The following is a 19554-nucleotide window of genomic DNA, read 5'->3' on the forward strand; positions in this document are numbered from 1 at the left end:
CCTGTAGGAGGCGCTGCGTGTGCAGGAAGCGTCCTCTCCTGTAGGAGGCGCTGCGTGTGTAATAAACGTCCTCTCCTGTAGGAGGCGCTGCGTGTGTAATAAGCGTCCTCTCCTGTAGGAGGCGCTGTGCGAGCAGGAAGCGTCCTCTCCTGTAGGAGGCGCTGTGTGTGTAGTAAACGTCCTCTCCTGTAGGAGGCGCTGTGTGTGTAATAAGCGTCCTCTCCTGTAGGAGGCGCTGCGTGTGTAATAAACGTCCTCTCCTGTAGGAGGCGCTGCGTGTGTAATAAGCGTCCTCTCCTGTAGGAGGCGCTGCGTGTGTAATAAACGTCCTCTCCTGTAGGAGGCGCTGTGTGTGTAGTAAACGTCCTCTCCTGTAGGAGGCGCTGCGTGTGTAGTAAGCGTCCTCTCCTGTAGGAGGCGCTGTGTGTGCAGGAAGCGTCCTCTCCTGTAGGAGGCGCTGCGTGTGCAGGAAGCGTCCTCTCCTGTAGGAGGCGCTGCGTGTGTAGTAAGCGTCCTCTCCTGTAGGAGGCGCTGCGTGTGCAGTAAACGTCCTCTCCTGTAGGAGGCGCTGCGTGTGTAATAAGCGTCCTCTCCTGTAGGAGGCGCTGCGTGTGTAATAAACGTCCTCTCCTGTAGGAGGCGCTGCGTGTGTAATAAGCGTCCTCTCCTGTAGGAGGCGCTGCGTGTGTAGTAAACGTCCTCTCCTGTAGGAGGCGCTGCGTGTGTAGTAAACGTCGTCTCCTGTAGGAGGCGCTGTGTGTGTAATAAGCGTCCTCTCCTGTAGGAGGCGCTGTGTGTGTAATAAACGTCCTCTCCTGTAGGAGGCGCTGTGTGTGTAATAAACGTCCTCTCCTGTAGGAGGCGCTGCGTGTGTAATAAACGTCCTCTCCTGTAGGAGGCGCTGCGTGTGTAATAAACGTCCTCTCCTGTAGGAGGCGCTGCGTGTGTAATAAACGTCCTCTCCTGTAGGAGGCGCTGCGTGTGTAATAAACGTCCTCTCCTGTAGGAGGCGCTGTGTGTGTAATAAGCGTCCTCTCCTGTAGGAGGCGCTGCGTGTGAATTTCACTGTTGAGATTTTTTCAGGACTGAATGAAAACTGTTCATGTGCAGAAAGACAAACACAAATGAGACCAGTGATCATTAAATATTGATTTATTTTATATTTAGTTGTGAGGAAATGATAAAGCAGAAGTTACCCACCGAACATGATGCATTAGAAAAATAAAAAGCTTCTTTTGACTAAAATAACACCAAAGATTGATCTGTCGTTCTGTTCCAGTTCGTCCTGCTGTTTCATTCATTCATCTGTTGGACAGTTTGTGTGTGAACATGTTTCCTCACATCAGGCCTCAGATTCAACTTCCTGTCTGCTGGACTCAACTTCCTGTCTGCTGGACTCAACTTCCTGTCTGCTGGACTCAACTTCCTGTCTGCTGGACTCAACTTCCTGTCAGCTGGACTCAACTTCCTGTCAGCTGGACTCAACTTCCTGCTCTGACTCATCATGAACACTCGGTCACACTCCTGTCGACGTAAACAGGATGTGATGTCACAGGTGATGCAGATCTGAGATCCTCAACATGACGACAAACAGGAAGTTGCTCCTGTTGAATTATTGATTTTCACTAAAAAAAAAAAGACGAAATATTTGTTTCTTTGATGTTTCACATTTTCTGCTTTCACATCATAAACTGAATCTTGTTTTTAGACGAAACATCTGAAGACGTCATCTTTATTAAAGCTGATCAGATCTGATCGTATTGATCAGTATCAGCTGAAATAGTCGCCTGATGACAAAATGAAACTCGTCTGTTGTGGGTTCGTGTGTCTGTACTCGACCAAAGATCCTCTGTGAGGAGAAGACGCTCCGCTCTGTAACACCGCCGCCGGAACGATCAGAGCGACAGAGTGAGACGTCTTCTCTCTAGAGGATCAGCATCGATCAATAGTTTTCAGCTGTTATTTAATGTGTCAGATACAGATTGAAGCTACATTACAGCTGCACCGATTAAGCAGATCAACAGATTGATGAATTAATAAACTTTCAGTCTTTTTTTTTTAAGCAAAACTGTCAAATATTTGCTGGTTTCGGCTCCTCGTGATCGTTTCCTGCTGTCAGACGATTATAACGACCATCAACTCACCGCAGATTAATCTTCAACTGCAGATAATTTACATCCACATACAAGTATCTGATCAGGCACTGGATCACATGGATTTTATAGATTAATTATCAGTTTCAGCAGTTTGTTCTTTAATGTGTTGATTTTACTGTCATTACTTCTGTCGGTTTGTAGTTTAATGTTTTATTGTAATAAATCATCAGCAGCTGAAACCAGCAAACATTTGATGTTTTTGCTTAAAAAAAATGAGTTGCTGATAAATGTTGTTAATCAATATAATACTTATTAATGGTGTTTTTCAACCACAGCTGATCATTGAGAGGAGAATATCTCAGCAGGTCAGAGGATTCATTCATTCATTCATTCATTCATTCATTCATTCATTAAAGGGAGTTCTGCTTTAATACCACAGATACTGATCAGAAGCAGAATACTCAGCGTATTGATTATCAGTGATTAGGAGAGTCTGAGCAGGAAGACGAACCTTTTCAACAACAACAACAACAACGACAGAAATTCATGCAAATCAAATCAAAGCTCCGATCGAACAGTTTGGTTCTTCTTCCTGTCAGCTCGTCTTTGGCTTTTTTTTTTAAAAACGGGACAAAACTAAAAAGCAAATAAACACCTGAAAGCTTCTTCACACCTTTTACATCCCAGTCACAGAGAGACGCTGCTGTTTCCATCAAAAAACCATTAAAGTCGATTCTTCTCAACACGTTTGCTGCTTCTTTAATGAGCAGAAACAACCTGCAGATGAACGTTGTTAAATAAACACAAACAGGAAATGAAGCTCGTTAAAAAAAAATCAATCAGCGGAGGAAAGTTTGGAGGTTCGTTAAGCCGCAACGACACAACGTTGTGTTTTTGTTGGAAACAGCAGCTGTTTGTGTTTTTATCAACGTTAAATGTTTGAGAGAAAATACTGAAACTGAAAAACAGCTGCAGACGTTTTTTTTTTTTTTTACTGTGAACGACAGAAGCAACACGTCTGATCTCGAGCAGAACACAGTGACGACCTCTCGTCTCTCTTCGGGTGACGTCCGACGTGACGTCAGCGACGTCTGAGCCCTTCCCGCCACCGACACGTCGATGACGTCGTCTAGTCATGAAGTTGCCCTGAATCATGTTGAGTTAGTGGAGCTGCAGAAACAAACAGTCTGTGTCTCTTTAGTGTCAACGTTCATCTCGCTGCTCTTTTCCCTTCTGTGACCATGTGACCCGCCGTGCGGTCGGCGTCCTCAGGCGTCCTGGACGTAGAGGACGGCGAGGCGGCGGTACACCCGGCTGCGGTGCTGCGGCTGCAGGCAGTAGGCGATGCTGAGCTCCACTTCCTGGCAGCGTCGCAGGAAGCGGCAGCGGTCCCGGGCCAGCTCCTCCCAGGGGCCCCGCCGGTCCTCCTCCTCCTCGCCGCTGCTGGCGAAGAACTCCTCCACGTCGTCACGGAAACGAACCTGAACAGGAAGAGGAAGGAGAGTCAACACAGCGAGCACTGAAGACTTCCTGTTCCTGGGTTTGTTCTTTACTCTGAGTCACGATCAATAGTTCACTCATCAATCATCTGGAGATGATCAATGATCGGTTTCATAATGAGACTAATACAGAATATAAACGACCGTCTTCTGTCTCTGAGTTTAAATGAGCTCATGAACATTTAAATTAGTTTAATATAAACTTATTATATTTGGGTTTCTAGTAGTTAATCAATGACTGAATGTTCTTCATTGATTAAGTTCTGACTGATTAGATTCTTTGTTAAATTCTCATTAACGAGTTTCCTGCACATACGACCAGCAACTAAACTACACATGAAACTAAAACTCAAGCAGCTGATCAGTTTTGCATCTTTCTGTAAAAACGAACCATTAAACACCTGAACTGACTCGGTGTGATCAGAATGAACCGATCATTGAATCTGAACAGGAACTGATTGATCAGGTGCTTCTGTTGCATGTCTGTGTTGTTTGTTATGTTTGTAATATTGATCAATAATTATGTGCTTATTCATAAAAGTAAATATTAAAGAGACAAAGCTGAATCTGATAATAATTCATTAGTTTCATAATCAATAAAATTCTGTCTTACTGCTTCAAACCAGAGCAGGTCACCTGATAGCAGGGCTGAGCTCTGATTGGCTGCTGACACACACTCCCCCTGAGTCTCAGTCACCTGACACACAACTGTCACATGTACCTGAACCTCACTGGGACTCCTTTAAAACCGACGATACCAGTACCAACCAGTACCCTTACAGTGATACCAGTACCAGTACCCTTACAGTGATACCAGTACCAACCAGTACCCTTACAGTGATACCAGTATCAGTACTTTATTCAGTCCCATCATGTGAACAGACATGTATAATATATGTATATACATTAGGGATGCACAATATTTTGCATCACAATAAATACATATATGTATATACACACACACATAAATATATGTATACATATACATACATACATATATATGTGTGTATATATATATATATATATACACACACACACACACACACACACATATATATATGTATATGTGTGTGTATATACATATATATTTACACACACAGTTTGCTGATTTTTCTGACTCTGTTCTGATTTATTTGGTTTTTATTGTTATTTATTAATCACTTCTTTTAATGACAAAACCAGAAAACAGTGAAAGAAGCAGTTTGAAGCTGTTGAGATCAGTCAGTAAAAATGTTTTTTTTCTGATATCACACAAAACCAACCACAGTAATTTATAAAGTATAAATTAATGATTAAATATTTATATATTTAATATTTCCAACATGAATCTCTGTGAGCAGCACAGACAAACAGCCTGGATGAGTCCAAACAGCTGCAGGAGGTCACATGATGTTTTAAAGTGTCAGCAGAGACTCGACAGGAGCTTCAGTTATATTTACATGATATTTGTTTAAATGCTATTTATTTACATGATATTTGTTTACATGCTGCAGATCTTTAGATGTTTTAATGTTGTATTAAAGTAAAACAAATGAAGCAGATGACGGTTTATGAGTCTGTTTCACTTTCACATCAACATGTTTCATCAGCTGCTGTCAAACCAGACAAACTTTATTTACATTTAATATGTCGACGCTGTTTAATCCACAGAGAAGATCTGTCCAATCACAGAGCTGCACAGTAACTACGTACATTTACTCATTACTGTAGTTCAGTACAGTTTTGAGGTACTTGTACTTTACTTGAGTATTTCCATGTGATGCTACTTTCTACATTTCAGAGGGAAATATTGTACTTTCTACTCCACTACATTTATTTGACAGCTTTAGTTACTTTTCAGATGAAGATTTGACACAATGGATAATATAACAAGCTTTTAAAATACAACACATTGTTAAAGATGAAACCAGTGGTTTCCAACCTTTTTGTCTTTTGACGTCTTACAAAAAGCAGTGTGTAGTCGGGGTCACATTTCACATGTCTATGAGTTGTTAACAGCTCCACCAAATAGTGATTTTTCCCTCTAAACTTCTCACATGCTTTCATTTCAATAAATGTTCAAATGATCCAATATTTCAGCAAAAATCAAAGATTAGAGAAAAAGCTCATAATACTTCTGTACTTTTACTGCAGGAGGATTTTTCATGCAGTATTTTTTACTTGTAATGGAGTATTTGTACATGGCTGTATTAGTACGTGAGAAGTTCTCTAGTTTCTGTTTGCTTTGTGTTGTATTGAAATATTTCAGTATCAGTTTCAGCTGATATCAGAACGATACTTCATACAGTCTGATGATGGTTTCTATGTTTAGTTTCTTGTGGATTTTTTTTATCTTTTTAGTCAAACTGTGAAAAGAAAAGCAGCAAGTATTTAGAGCAGACGTGAGAAAACGGTTCAAACTGGTGGAAAAAAAAAAAAAAAAACTAAAATACAGTTGTGAAGCCAGAACTCCAGACTGAACACCTGATATAAGATGATAGAAAAATACTGGTTTCAATGGGTTTAATGGGAACGTTTGGTCTGTAAGGATCTGAGTGTCTTTACAGTTTATTACAGCAGCTGAAGTTGGAATTAAAAACCTGGAAAAATCCAAACTGTATCCATGCTCCACGCAAACAAAATGATTTTTAAAAAAAAGCAAATTAAAAAGCCAAAAACGTCCCTGATGAGGCACAAAAATATCAAATATCTGCTGCTGACGACGATGTTTAAAAGACCAAACGATTCAATAATCAGCTTAAAATGATTAATCCATGTATGTCTAATTATTCTGCAGTTTGATCAATAATCAATAATCAATATACGTTTAGGATCAGCTGCTGCAGTGAATCTGAGCTCAGTAATTAGTTCTTCTGGCTGGAAGAGATTAAACATCTGAAGTTGTCTCAGTCGTTGGCTGATCGGACGAACTGAATGATGGAAAACAAACTGACCTTCTTGACTGTGCTGCAGCTCCGTGGGGAGGAACCCGAGGAACCCGAGGAACCGGAGGAACCGGAGGAACCGGAGGAACCCGAGGAACCGGAGGAGGTGGAAGGTTCAGAGAAGCCGCTGTCGAGCCTCTCCTCAGCCTCCTCCTTCCTGTACTCCGGCGGTGCTGCTGGGTTGTGATGGGGGGAGCGAGGGGGAGTCTGGGAGGCCTTTTTGGCCCTGGCCCTGACCCGGGGCCCGGGCTCGACGGGCTTTTGAGTCCTGAGCGGGGCCTGGAAGTTAAAGAGGCTGTAAGGGTCCGAGGAGCAGCTGAAGGAGCTCCACAGGTGGACGCTCTCCGCTTCGTCCACCTCGCTGGCGGAAGTCGAGTCGTCCCAGGTGTCGTGTCCAGAGGGGGGGGAGGAGGAGGTGAGGGCTGGGGGGGCTGCGAGGGAGGAGAGGGGAAGAGGGGTGAGGTCGGGGGAAGAGGCGGGGGTGGACTGGGTGGAGGACGGCGGTGTGGCGGCGGGGATGGTCCTGGGCGGCGTGCTGCCCGTGTGCAGCCGGGCGGTGAAGTTTCGGGGGTTGTACGGGTCCTGACTTTGGCACAAGGAGCTCCACAGGCGCTCCGCCTCGGAGTCCGCCTCACTGTCCGAGTCTGACGCCTCGTCCTCGTCTTCGTCATCTTCGTCCGTCGAGTCGGACAGCTCGGACGAGCCCTCGCTGTCAAAGCCGTCATCGTCTTCATCGCTGGACTCTCCGTCTGATTGGCTGCTGTCGTCGTCGCTGCAGGGGCATCCCATGATGAAGGCGATGTCTTTATTCTGGCACTGCGGGGAGGGGAGCGGCGCCGCCTCAGCAGACTGACCCTCCTGCATGGATGATTCCTCTTCTTCCTCGTCTTCCTGTGCCTGCTCTTCATCATCTGCCCTCCTTGATGAAGACTCCTCCTCCTCAGAAGTCTCCTCCTCCATCTCGGTCCTGACGGCGGTGCTGTTGTCAGTTGACCCAGCCTCTGGTGGCGGCGGCGGCTCTTCACTCAGGGCTTTGACCATGTACAGGTGGCGGATCTGGACGTGTTCCTCCTCCAGGCTGGAGTAACCATTGTCCTGGTCCGGGGTCAGAAGTGCCACCTCGCTGCAGGCGGCGGCAGCTCCTGAGCCTCTCAGGTGGTTACTGATGCTGAGTAGGGGGTCAGGTGTGGACCCCTCTGTGGTCAGAAGGCCTCCATTGTTGGCCGGCGGCTCTTTGTGGTCAGTCGGTCCAGTGTTTTCTCCCAGCGTCGACACCCCCCCGCCGCCGCTCTGCACAAACACGTCGGTTGTTTGGGCAGGGGCGGCTTTTGTCTCAGCCACTGGTTGTTGTGGACAAAGCCGGCCTGTCACCGCCCGCTCTTCAGCCCAGGGCAGATCTGACAACAGCTCTTTCTGTGAGGCGTCCTCGCCTCCCCAAAAGCCCCACCATGTCCTGCTCTGCCCGGAGGAGCTCACCGCCTCGGCCACCCAGTCCTTCCCTCCTGAGTGTTTTATTTCCTGAGATGACACAGAGTTCAGCAGAACGTGGCTCAGTACAGTCCTGGCAGAAGACAGATATCCCATCTGGGTCTGCTGGCAAAGGTTTAAGTCCATTTCTTCCGTGTTTTGAATCCCCATTTCCCGCAGAGAGTCAGCGGTCAGCCAGGGCAAAGCGTCGCCGCCTCCGGGCTCCAGCAGGCCGGTCGCTCCGTCATGCTGATACCGCAGGTAGGTCAGGTGCGGTAAAAACTCTCTCTCATCATCCACTAAGCTGGCTTTCACCTCTCCACCTCTCCATCCGGCTCCTGCCTCGGACAGGGCCGGGTTCCGGCTTCTGCCCGGGAGATATTTCTGCAGAAATGACAGCGCGGGCCTGGACACCACGGAGAGCAGGCCGATCCACGAGCTTTCCTGGCTGTGAAGCCCGGGAGAGGCGCCTCCATGCCCGGCCGGAGAGGAAGGGCTTTGCCCGCCGGATAAATGTGCCTCAGCACTCATGTTTCTGAACATTATCTTCAACTCAAAAGTGCAAAATACAAATTATGTGACATTAACTGAGCAGCAGTGGTAACTCGGCGGTAATTGACAGGAAACTATAGTTAGCAGCTAATGTGACAGCTGTCAGACTGCGAGAGGCTGCAGCAGCTTCAGTCCGGGTTAACAGCAACTGTTATTAGCCTTTTCCATTTAAGCACATTCAGTCTTTATAAGTGAAACATCATCTTTACTCTGACTGACACACACACCGACCCTCACACCGGCAGGGACCCCAGGAGAGACCGTTTTTAGCTCCGGCGCGATTCGCGGCCCTTCGCTGAGAATGGTGGTTGGACTTCTTTCTGGTGGTGAAGACGGTGGCGGAGCTGGAGCAGAAAGAAAGGCAAAATAATAGGTCTGAAGATGAAAAACAAGCCATTTTTATCTGCTTTTAATCTCCGTGAACAGGCGGCGGCGGGATGTCTGCTGCGCTCAGCGGGGCTAGCAGCTAGCAGCTAACAGGTTAGCGTAGCAGCGGTTCGTTAACCGGAGATCGACGACAGATTCAAAAGATTCGTTCCAAAAACACAGTTTGTCAGCTTCTTTATCCACTACAGACTGTTTTTTATCTCCTCCGGGTGTTAATACTGTTTTTGTTTCCCCTCTAAAGTGAGGTTTAACCGCCGCGGTGTCTTCGTCGGTTGCGATTTCATCAGAAACTTCAGGGACTGACAGCAATGACTCGACTCTGACTTTGCGTGAAACCCGCCGGCAGGGAGCGTCGCGGTGTTACTGACCCGCAGCAGCATGCGCTCCCTGTTACATAACATATATATCTATAACCACACAGACATATCAGTGACACACAGTCCGCTGCTGCCACGTGTTTATCAGCCCGACTCTCACACAGGAGCTGCACATGCAGAGTCACACGTGGTGGAAAGTACATTTACTCATTACTGTACTGAAATACAACTTTAAGGTACTTGTTCTTTACTTGAGTATTTCCATGTGATGCTACTTTCTACATTTCAGAGGGAAATATTGTACTTTCTACTCCACTACATTTATTTGACAGCTTTAGTTACTTTTCAGATGAAGATTTGACACAATGGATAATATAACAAGCTTTTAAAATACAACACATTGTTAAAGATGAAACCAGTGGTTTCCAACCTTTTTGTCTTTTGACGTCTTACAAAAAGCAGTGTGTAGTCGGGGTCACATTTCACATGTCTATGAGTTGTTAACAGCTCCACCAAATAGTGATTTTTCCCTCTAAACTTCTCACATGCTTTCATTTCAATAAATGTTCAAATGATCCAATATTTCAGCAAAAATCAAAGATTAGAGACAAAGAACTTTGTTTTTTCTTCTTTCCTGTCCCATTAATCATCTCACCACCCCTCAGATTTATCTGCTGACCCTTTGGAGGGGCCCGACCCCTAGGTTGGGAACCACTGGACTAAACTAGCTAACTGTATATAAAGTAGTGTAAACTAGCTCCACCTCCAGCAGCTACAACAGTAACATGCTGCTCTAACACTGATGCTTCACTATTAATAATCTAATGATGTCATATATAATAATATATCAGTCAGAGGGACCAAACCACTACTTTTACTGCAATACTTTAACTACATCAAGCTCATAATACTTATGTACTTTTACTGCAATACTTTAACTACATCAAGCTCATAATACTTATGTACTTTTACTGCAATACTTTAACTACATCAAGCTCATAATACTTATGTACTTTTACTGCAATACTTTAACTACATCAAGCTCATAATACTTATGTACTTTTACTGCAATACTTTAACTACATCAAGCTCATAATACTTATGTACTTTTACTGCAGTAAAGTATGTGAGAGTAGTAGAATACATTATATAATAGATGTTTTATTAATAAGTTAATAACAACACTAATAATAAAATAAAATAAAGGGAAGGAGTTTACTGTCATCTTCAGCTGCAACGATTAGTTGATTAATCAATTAGTTGACAACTATTAATTAATCACCAACTATTTTGATAATCAATTAATTGTTTTGTGTCATTTCTAAAGTAAAAAAAATTCAAATTCTCTGATTGCAGCTTCTTAAATGTGAATATTTTCATCTGATGACGTCATCTTTGGGAAATATTGATCCACATTTTTCGCCATTTAATCGATTGATGGAGAAAATCAACACATTAATCAATGATCATTAGTTGCAGCCTTATATTGAATAACAGTCACAGTTACATGATAAAATAACCCTAAAAAGCACAAACATGACATTTCTTGTCATTTTTGCTTATTTTTAAATACAACAGAAGAAGAATTAGAGGAACAAGTTCATCATCGGGTTAAAATGTTTTTCTCAGATTGTTGGTTTGCATGTTTTACTTTTCTCTAAAAATCCTTAAAATTAAACAATCTGAGAAGGAAAACATCAGCTAATCTTTCAGTTTGGATCAATGTGAAACGTTAATGAAGCTGTAAACAGACGTTATAACATTTAAAAGGATCTGATCTACTGGAGACATTAAAGATGAAAGTTTGATCCGTACGGAGACTTGACAGCGTCCACCTGCTCATCACAGACTAACTTTAAATGTTTAAATGTTCAGAAAAGTCACAGTCTGCTTAGCAGCTGTTTCCAAAGCTTTCGATCACATTTCATGGTCTTCCACAGCGTTCTGAGCGACCGGCCTTATCCCGTTAATGTTGTTTTGAGGCAGTTTTAGTCACTTTTTTTATTCTTCTGTTGTGTTATTAACTCAAACTAAAGCTGTTAGAATCTAAACTGTAACCTCGAACTTCTTCTTTCAACTTAAAAACATGAGTGAAAGGATAGATGATTAAAAAAAATACAAATAGTTCTTCTAACACCAGCAGACGTCGTCTGGACCAACATGTTGTCTTTAGATCTGTTCATTCAGCTGCTCAGGTGGTCGTGTGAAACTAAATCTAATTCAGATTAAATGTGTTTTTATTGATATTATTATTATTATTATTATTATTATATGCTATAATAATAATAATAAAGACTGAGATCAGTCAGGTTATCATCATATGTTCACAGCAACTTATTTCAACACAGAAACTTTCCTTCAAACTACAACAAAAGACATTTTAACTCTAACAACAATGCATGCTGGGAAATCTGCTGATCATGTGATTAGCAACTGCAGCTCAGAGGAAATAAAACTACTGAAATAAAACTACAACGTTTAGCTTTAGTTAAGTTGATGTTTTACAGTTTGTTGATTTTTAATAACTTGTTTTGAATTTCACATCGTTTGTATCAGAAAGAATAAATCTGACAGTTTGTAGCCGCAGCTTGTTGTAACTCAGATCAACTTTCATCTGCTCAAATATCGTCTGTTGCTGTGAATCATGTTTAAATGGACATAAAACAAGATGGATGTAAATCCTTCATAAACAAAGAAGATATGAAGCTAAAGAAACAGAAGAATATATTTCTCCTCCCAAAGATTCAAACTCAAAAACGTTTTTTTTTCAATTCAAGTTTATTTTGTAGTGCAAATAATACAAAACATGTTCCAAAAAGAAAGTTACACGTTAATAAAACAGCTTCTTCTTCTTCTTCTTCTACGTTTGCATCTAAATCACAACGGTGAAAAAACTCATCATGTTTTCATTCACTTCAGTATTTACAGCAAATAAAGATCCAGTTCAGTTTGAACTTACATTCGCTGCTGTTTGTCTCAGTGTCACAGACGGCCGGACTCGAACCCACCGGCTGCACCGCACACGACACTTTCCGTCAGCCGGAGCACGCCATCAACATGTACATGTTAACAGGTACATGTTGACATACATGTTGTGATGTACATGTTAACAGGTAGATGTTAACGTACATGTTGTGATGTACATGTTAACAGGTACATGTTAACAGGTAGATGTTGACGTACATGTTGTGATGTACATGTTAACAGGTACATGTTAACAGGTAGATGTTGACGTACATGTTAACAGGTACATGTTAACAGGTACATGTTGACGTACATGATGTGATGTACATGTTAACAGGTACATGTTGACGTACATGTTAACAGGTAGATGTTGACGTACATGTTGTGATGTACATGTTAACAGGTACATGTTAACGTACATGTTGTGATGTACATGTTAACAGGTACATGTTAACAGGTAGATGTTGACGTACATGTTGTGATGTACATGTTAACAGGTACATGTTAACGTACATGTTGTGATGTACATGTTAACAGGTACATGTTGACGTACATGTTAACAGGTACATGTTAACAGGTACATGTTGACGTACATGTGATGTACATGTTAACAGGTAGATGTTGACGTACATGATGTGATGTACATGTTAACAGGTAGATGTTGACGTACATGATGTGATGTACATGTTAACAGGTAGATGTTGACGTACATGATGTGATGTATATGTTAACAGGTAGATGTTGACGTACATGTTGTGATGTACATGTTAACAGGTACATGTTGACGTACATGTGATGTACATGTTAACAGGTAGATGTTGACGTACATGATGTGATGTACATGTTAACAGGTACATGTTGACGTACATGATGTGATGTACATGTTAACAGGTACATGTTGATGTACATGATGTGATGTACATGTTAACAGGTAGATGTTGACGTACATGTTGTGATGTATATTCAGGCTTTCAGCTGCAGGTCTGAATCTTTATTAAAGTTTTTAATGAATTTGAAACTGCAGTAGATTTTCTAAAGAGCAACTCAATGATAACATATAATATAATAATAATCACACCTTTAAAATAATTAGTTAATGGCCTGTTTTGAATGTTTTAAAATTAAGATGAAGTTAATTAATTGTTGCTGAGAAATGTGTTTTATTGTTCTGTTCCTTCAAATAATAAACACAGAAAATAAAAAGACTAATAAATTAATTTCATATTAATAATAATTTAAAAATGTAGCAAACAAGACATTAAGTGTTGTAATTATTGGCAGAATAAGTTGTGTTTTCATCTTTTCATCCAGTGTTCCCAGTGTTCCCAGTCAGGAGGATAAACAGCTGCTTTAATATCAAATCAAATATCGATGAATGCATCACATCTTATTTAGTAACGACTGTCATTTCCAAAAAGCAGAAACGTTGTTTTTATTTATTTTTCTGCAGTTGCATCTTTAGATCAGATTATTGATGATCTGATTGGTCAGATATCTGTTTCACAGCTGGAGAGCGTCGTGAGCAGCAGAGCTCGGTGCGGTTTGTTTCCTCTCACTTTGTCTCCTCTACAGCGCAAAAAAAAACAACAACCGGCAGAAAATGACCCCCGTTCCCTTTCAAACATCCTCTGCAGGCGGATCGGAGACCCGGAGACGCAGCTTCATCACAAACTGCTAAACTTTCCCAAAAAAAAGTACAAAATCACAGACAGAAAAACAGGATTAAAATCAAAGAAATGAAATGTAGAAACAAACAAGTTTCAGTCACAAATCAAGATGCTGAGCAGATTAATAAAAGCTGAAAACAAAACCAGAGCAGCCAGCTGTTGCCATGACAACCTTAAAGACACCTCCTCCTCTTCCTCCTCTTCACTCACACTCAAGACTTAAAAAGCTCTCATGCAGAACAGATCGGCCTCAAAGCTTCGATATAAAACCAAACCAACACTCTCACTATAAAAATATCCTGCAGCCTGCGTCATGTCTGTACAGTCTCAGTGTGAGTTTGTGTTAATGCAGCTTTAAAGTTCTGGAAACGTGTTGTTGTTGTGTTTTCTGGATCTACCGACAGATGAACATCTGACATCTATTAAAAGTTCAAAAAGAAAAAAAAAAAAAACGTTCCTTTTCTAAAAATTGTGTAAAACGTGAACCAACGTCTGAACTATAAATGTGCATTTTCTTCATCATCATTGTGTCTGCTGATAAAACGTCTTTGTGCATTTCCCAGCATGCCTCTCTGTGTGCTTTTCCTGACAGTCTTCATCACTTCGCTCACGTCGGAGCAACAAAAGCAAAAAAATAAACGGATCTCAAACCTGAAGCACAGCGGAGCCTTCTTCTTCTTCTTCTAAACATCTGAACGACACGCTTCAAATGTGTTTAAAGGTGTTAAACTGAGCTCTGACACCTGCTGACAGGAAGTTAGTACAACTCACAACCCGAAACATCTTTAATCTGCATCAGGAGAATCTGAATATTTGAGAGTTTAAAGGATCACATCACATTATTCACTAAGTTGTTTCTGTTGGTAAAACTTTATTTTACAGCTCCTTTCATTTTGTGCTCATTTCCTGGAAAGATTCAGGAATCTTTAATGTTTAGGACAAATGATTAAAAGCTTGCAGCGTTTTATCTAATCTAGCTCGTCCATGTTTTTACAGCTTGTACTGTTGGACTGTTTACCTGTAAAGTACAAACTTCTTCAAAATAAACACAGCAGCTGCTTCACTGTAATAAAACGCTGATACACGTGAACCCAAACAGCCTGTAAGCAGCTTCTAGTGGAGTATAAAATTAGAGGAGCTGTAAAATAAAGTGTCACCTTTATGTTTTTAATCTAATAAATGAAAACTCAGATTAAACAGATTAAAGTCCCTCACACTGAGGGAGGATCAGCCACACGGCTTTACTTTCTTCTTCTGTCCTCATGAGGAGAACCTTCTTCTTCTTCTTCTCTGCCTTTAAACACTCTGCTTCCTGTCCCACCCTCAGGTGTGCGTCAGTGGGGGCAGAGTCAGTGGGCGGAGTCTGAGCCGGCGGCACCCAGCTGGTGCCAGTCCACCCAGTGCTGACCAGGAACCAGCCTCTTCAGGGGAATGAAGGTCTCCCCCAGCAGGGTGTTCTCCCAGAACGCCCCGTCCCCCAGGACCCGCAGGTGGATCACCCTCTGGTCCAGGTCCCCCCGAGGGATCCGCTCGTACACCAGCTGCAGGTCAGAGGTCAGAGGTCAGAGGAAAGAAAACAGAGACAACGAACTGATCTACTGACCAGTATCGTGTGATATATCTGATTCCTCACCGCTGCACTGGGTCACGTGTTCCTTCATCATGAAGAGTTTGGTCTCGTTAGTTTAGAAACGTCTCCGACTGAAGATCTTCGGTACGTTTATATGATGTGTTTCATATCACAACCTTCACATCAACAGACCCTGAAGCCTCATTTTCAGGTTGTTGCATGAATCAAAACACTAAAACATTGTTTCTGTTTCCACTAAATTACTTACAAACGTTTGTTGAGCTGCAACAACTATTTGATTAATAGATGAATCATTTTAAAAAGGGAAAAATCCAAACGATGTCTTGTTTAAGGTCCTCAAACGTTAATATTTGCTGCTTTTTCTCATCTTAACATCGTAATAAACTGAATATTTTGTGGTTTTGGACAAAACGAGACGTGTGATTTGACTGGAAAGCGTCGGGGTTAGCGTACCATCTCGTTGTAGGTGGGGTTACAGGTGCGTCGTGCTGCCTTCGTCTTCCTCTTGCTGGTCTTCTGGGGGTCTGGGAGGAGGTAGAGCTTCACGTAGGGGTCCGGGTCTGTCCCGTCCTGCAGGGGCTGCTGCACACACACACACACACACACACATTAACACACAAACACACACAGTCATGTTTCCATCACTTCAGAGGACATTACAATGACTTACATTTATTTCCTGGAGACTTATGACCACATACCTAATCCCCCTAACCCCCAACCCTCTAACCCTAACCCCCTAACCCTAATCCTCTAACCCCCTAACCCTAATCCTCTAACCCTAACCCTAATCCTCTAACCCTAACCCTCTAACCCTAACCCCCTAACCCTAACCCTAATCCTCTAACCCCCTAACCCTAACCCCCTAACCCTAATCCTCTAACTCCCTAACACTAACCCCCTAATCCTCTAACCCTAACCCCAACCCTCTAACCCTCTAACCCTAATCCCCTAACCCTAACCCCAACCCTCTAACCCCCTAACCCCAACCCGCTAACCCCCTAACCCTAATCCTCTAACCCTAACCCCCTAACCCTAATCCTCTAACCCTAACCCTCTAACCCCCTAACCCCAACCCTCTAACCCCCTAACCCTAACCCTCTAACCCCCTAACCCTAACTCTCTAACCCTAACCCCCTAACCCTCTAACCCTAACCCTCCAACCCTAATCCTCTAACCCTAACCCTCCAACCCTAACCCTCTAACCCTAATCCCCTAACCCTACCCCTCCAACCCTAACCCTCTAACCCCCTAACCCTAATCCTCTAACCCTAACCCTAATCCTCTAACCCTAACCCCCTACCCCTCTAACCCTAACCCTCTAACCCCCTAACCCTAACCCCAACCCTCTAACCCTCTAACCCCCTAACCCCAACCCTCTAACCCCCTAACCCTAATCCTCTAACCCTAACCCCCTACCCCTCTAACCCTAACCCTCTAACCCTCTAACCCCCTAACCCTAACCCCAACCCTCTAACCCTCTAACCCCCTAACCCTAACCCTCTTACCCTAACCCCTAACCCCAATCCTCTAACCCCCTAACCCCAACCCTCTAACCCCAACTCTCTAACCCCCTAACCCTAATCCTCTAACCCTAACCCCAACCCTCTAACCCCAACTCTCTAACCCCCTAACCCTAATCCTCTAACCCTAACTCTCTAACCCCCTAACCCTAATCCTCTAACCCCCTAACCCTCCAACCCTAATCCTCTAACCCTAACCCCCTAATCCCCTAACCCCAACTCTCTAACCCCCTAACCCTAATCCTCTAACCCTAACCCCAACCCTCTAACCCTAACCCTCTAACCCTAATCCCCTAACCCTCTAACCCCCTAACCCTAGCCCTCTTACCCTAATCCCCTAACCCTAACCCTCTAACCCTCTAACCCCAACCCTCTAACCCCCTAACCCTAATCCTCTAACCCTAACCCCCTAACCCTAATCCTCTAACCCTAACCCCCTAACCCTAATCCTCTAACCCTAACCCTCTAACCCCCTAACCCCAACTCTCTAACCCCCTAACCCTAACTCTCTAACCCTAACCCTCTAACCCCCTAACCCTAACTCTCTAACCCTAACCCCCTAACCCTCTAACCCTAACCCTCCAACCCTAACCCTCTAACCCCCTAACCCTAACCCTCTAACCCTAACCCCCTAACCCTCTAACCCTAACCCTCTAACCCTAATCCTCTAACCCCCTAACCCTAACTCTCTAACCCTAACCCTCCAACCCTAATCCTCTAACCCTAACCCTCTAACCCTAATCCTCTAACCCCCTAACCCTAACCCTCTAACCCCCTAACCCTAACTCTCTAACCCTAACCCTAACCCTCCAACCCTAACTCTCTAACCCTAACCCTCCAACCCTAATCCTCTAACCCTAACCCTCTAACCCTAATCCTCTAACCCCCTAACCCTAACCCTCTAACCCTAACCCCCTAACCCTCTAACCCTAACCCTCTAACCCTAATCCTCTAACCCCCTAACCCTAACCCTCTAACCCTAACCCCCTAACCCTCTAACCCTAACCCTCCAACCCTAACCCTCTAACCCTAATCCCCTAACCCTCTAACCCTAACCCTCTAACCCCCTAACCCTAACCCTCTAACCCTAACCCCCTAACCCTCTAACCCTAACCCTCTAACCCTAATCCTCTAACCCCCTAACCCTAACCCTCTAACCCTAACCCCCTAACCCTCTAACCCTAACCCTCCAACCCTAACCCTCTAACCCTAATCCCCTAACCCTCTAACCCCCTAACCCTCTAACCCCCTAACCCTCTAACCCTAACCCTAATCCTCTAACCCTAACCCTCTAACCCTAACCCCCTAACCCTAATCCTCTAACCCTAACCCCCTAACCCTAATCCTCTAACCCTAACCCTCTAACCCCCTAACCCCAACTCTCTAACCCCCTAACCCTAACCCTCTAACCCCCTAACCCTAACTCTCTAACCCTAACCCTAACCCTCCAACCCTAACTCTCTAACCCTAACCCTCCAACCCTAATCCTCTAACCCTAACCCTCTAACCCTAATCCTCTAACCCCCTAACCCTAACCCTCTAACCCTAACCCCCTAACCCTCTAACCCTAACCCTCTAACCCTAATCCTCTAACCCCCTAACCCTAACCCTCTAACCCTAACCCCCTAACCCTCTAACCCTAACCCTCCAACCCTAACCCTCTAACCCTAATCCCCTAACCCTCTAACCCTAACCCTCTAACCCCCTAACCCTAACCCTCTAACCCTAACCCCCTAACCCTCTAACCCTAACCCTCTAACCCTAATCCTCTAACCCCCTAACCCTAACCCTCTAACCCTAACCCCCTAACCCTCTAACCCTAACCCTCCAACCCTAACCCTCTAACCCTAATCCCCTAACCCTCTAACCCCCTAACCCTCTAACCCCCTAACCCTCTAACCCTAACCCTAATCCTCTAACCCTAACCCTCTAACCCTAACCCCCTAACCCTAATCCTCTAACCCTAACCCCCTAACCCTAATCCTCTAACCCTAACCCTCTAACCCCCTAACCCCAACTCTCTAACCCCCTAACCCTAACCCTCTAACCCTCTCAATAAAGAAGAAAAAATCCAACAAACAAACAAACACACACAGACAGACACTGACCAGTCCTCGTATGTGCATGACCATGATGAAGAGTTTGTCGTTCTTGTAGGAGATGGAGAGTTTGACCTCGCCGAGCTCCTTCCCTGCAGCCGGAGACCACGAGATGTCTGCACACACAACAGTTCACACAAATAAACTCACAATACACGTTTGATGTTTTTCTGCCAAAATGTTCCAGAACCAGGAAGTGTACGTACATGGATGTGTGTGTTTCTGTGTGTCTGTGTGTGTGTGTAGCTAACATCCTTCTGTCCATCCCATACATGTATAATAAAAGCTGCACACGGCGCCGCTCAGCCTCACTGCTGGTTTCCTGCAGTGATCACTCGCAATGCTGCAGCGTAGAAGCAGAGACGATCCGTTATCGCTCTTTGCATGACGTGTTTTTAATCCATGAAGGTTTTGTATTTATAAAACTTTCCTTGAGCCGAGAAAATTTAAAGATCTGTGATGTCTTCC

General features: G+C 43.8%; 2 protein-coding genes across 4 annotated transcripts in view; both read right to left on the reverse strand.

Moving 5' to 3' along the window:
* Positions 1-1134: 1134 nt before the first annotated feature.
* LOC121894397 (protein phosphatase 1 regulatory subunit 15B) lies at positions 1135-9391 on the reverse strand. Its single transcript, XM_042406968.1, has 2 exons — positions 6529-9391; positions 1135-3577 (listed from the first exon to the last, which is right to left on the reverse strand). Exons 1-2 carry the CDS (start codon positions 8527-8529, stop codon positions 3365-3367), a joined length of 2214 nt encoding a protein of 737 aa, XP_042262902.1. The 5' UTR covers positions 8530-9391; the 3' UTR covers positions 1135-3364.
* Positions 9392-13053: 3662 nt separating this feature from the next.
* Positions 13054-19554, reverse strand: part of pik3c2b (phosphatidylinositol-4-phosphate 3-kinase, catalytic subunit type 2 beta) — a 37187-nt gene continuing 30686 nt past the window's right edge. For 2 of the 3 annotated variants that reach the window (XM_042406318.1, XM_042406320.1), the window contains 3 exons: positions 19096-19202; positions 15918-16046; positions 13054-15414 (listed from right to left, as the gene is read on the reverse strand). In XM_042406318.1, the coding sequence (XP_042262252.1) occupies positions 15223-15414; positions 15918-16046; positions 19096-19202 (428 nt within the window). In that variant the 3' untranslated portion in view covers positions 13054-15222. The remainder of the gene's footprint in view (positions 15415-15917; positions 16047-19095; positions 19203-19554) is intronic. The other variant, XM_042406319.1, reaches the window with a different exon arrangement.

Source organism: Thunnus maccoyii, chromosome 3, assembly GCF_910596095.1.
Source record: "Thunnus maccoyii chromosome 3, fThuMac1.1, whole genome shotgun sequence".
NCBI lineage: Eukaryota > Metazoa > Chordata > Actinopteri > Scombriformes > Scombridae > Thunnus > Thunnus maccoyii.

Excerpts from the sequence above, each read along its gene's own strand:
- LOC121894397 (XM_042406968.1), bottom strand. The coding sequence starts at position 8,529 with ATGTTCAGAAACATGAGTGCTGAGGCACATTTATCCGGCGGGCAAAGC. Across the intron at positions 3,578-6,528 it reads GCTGCAGCACAGTCAAGAAG|GTTCGTTTCCGTGACGACGT; the intron begins GTCAGTTTGTTT and ends CTTCCTGTTCAG.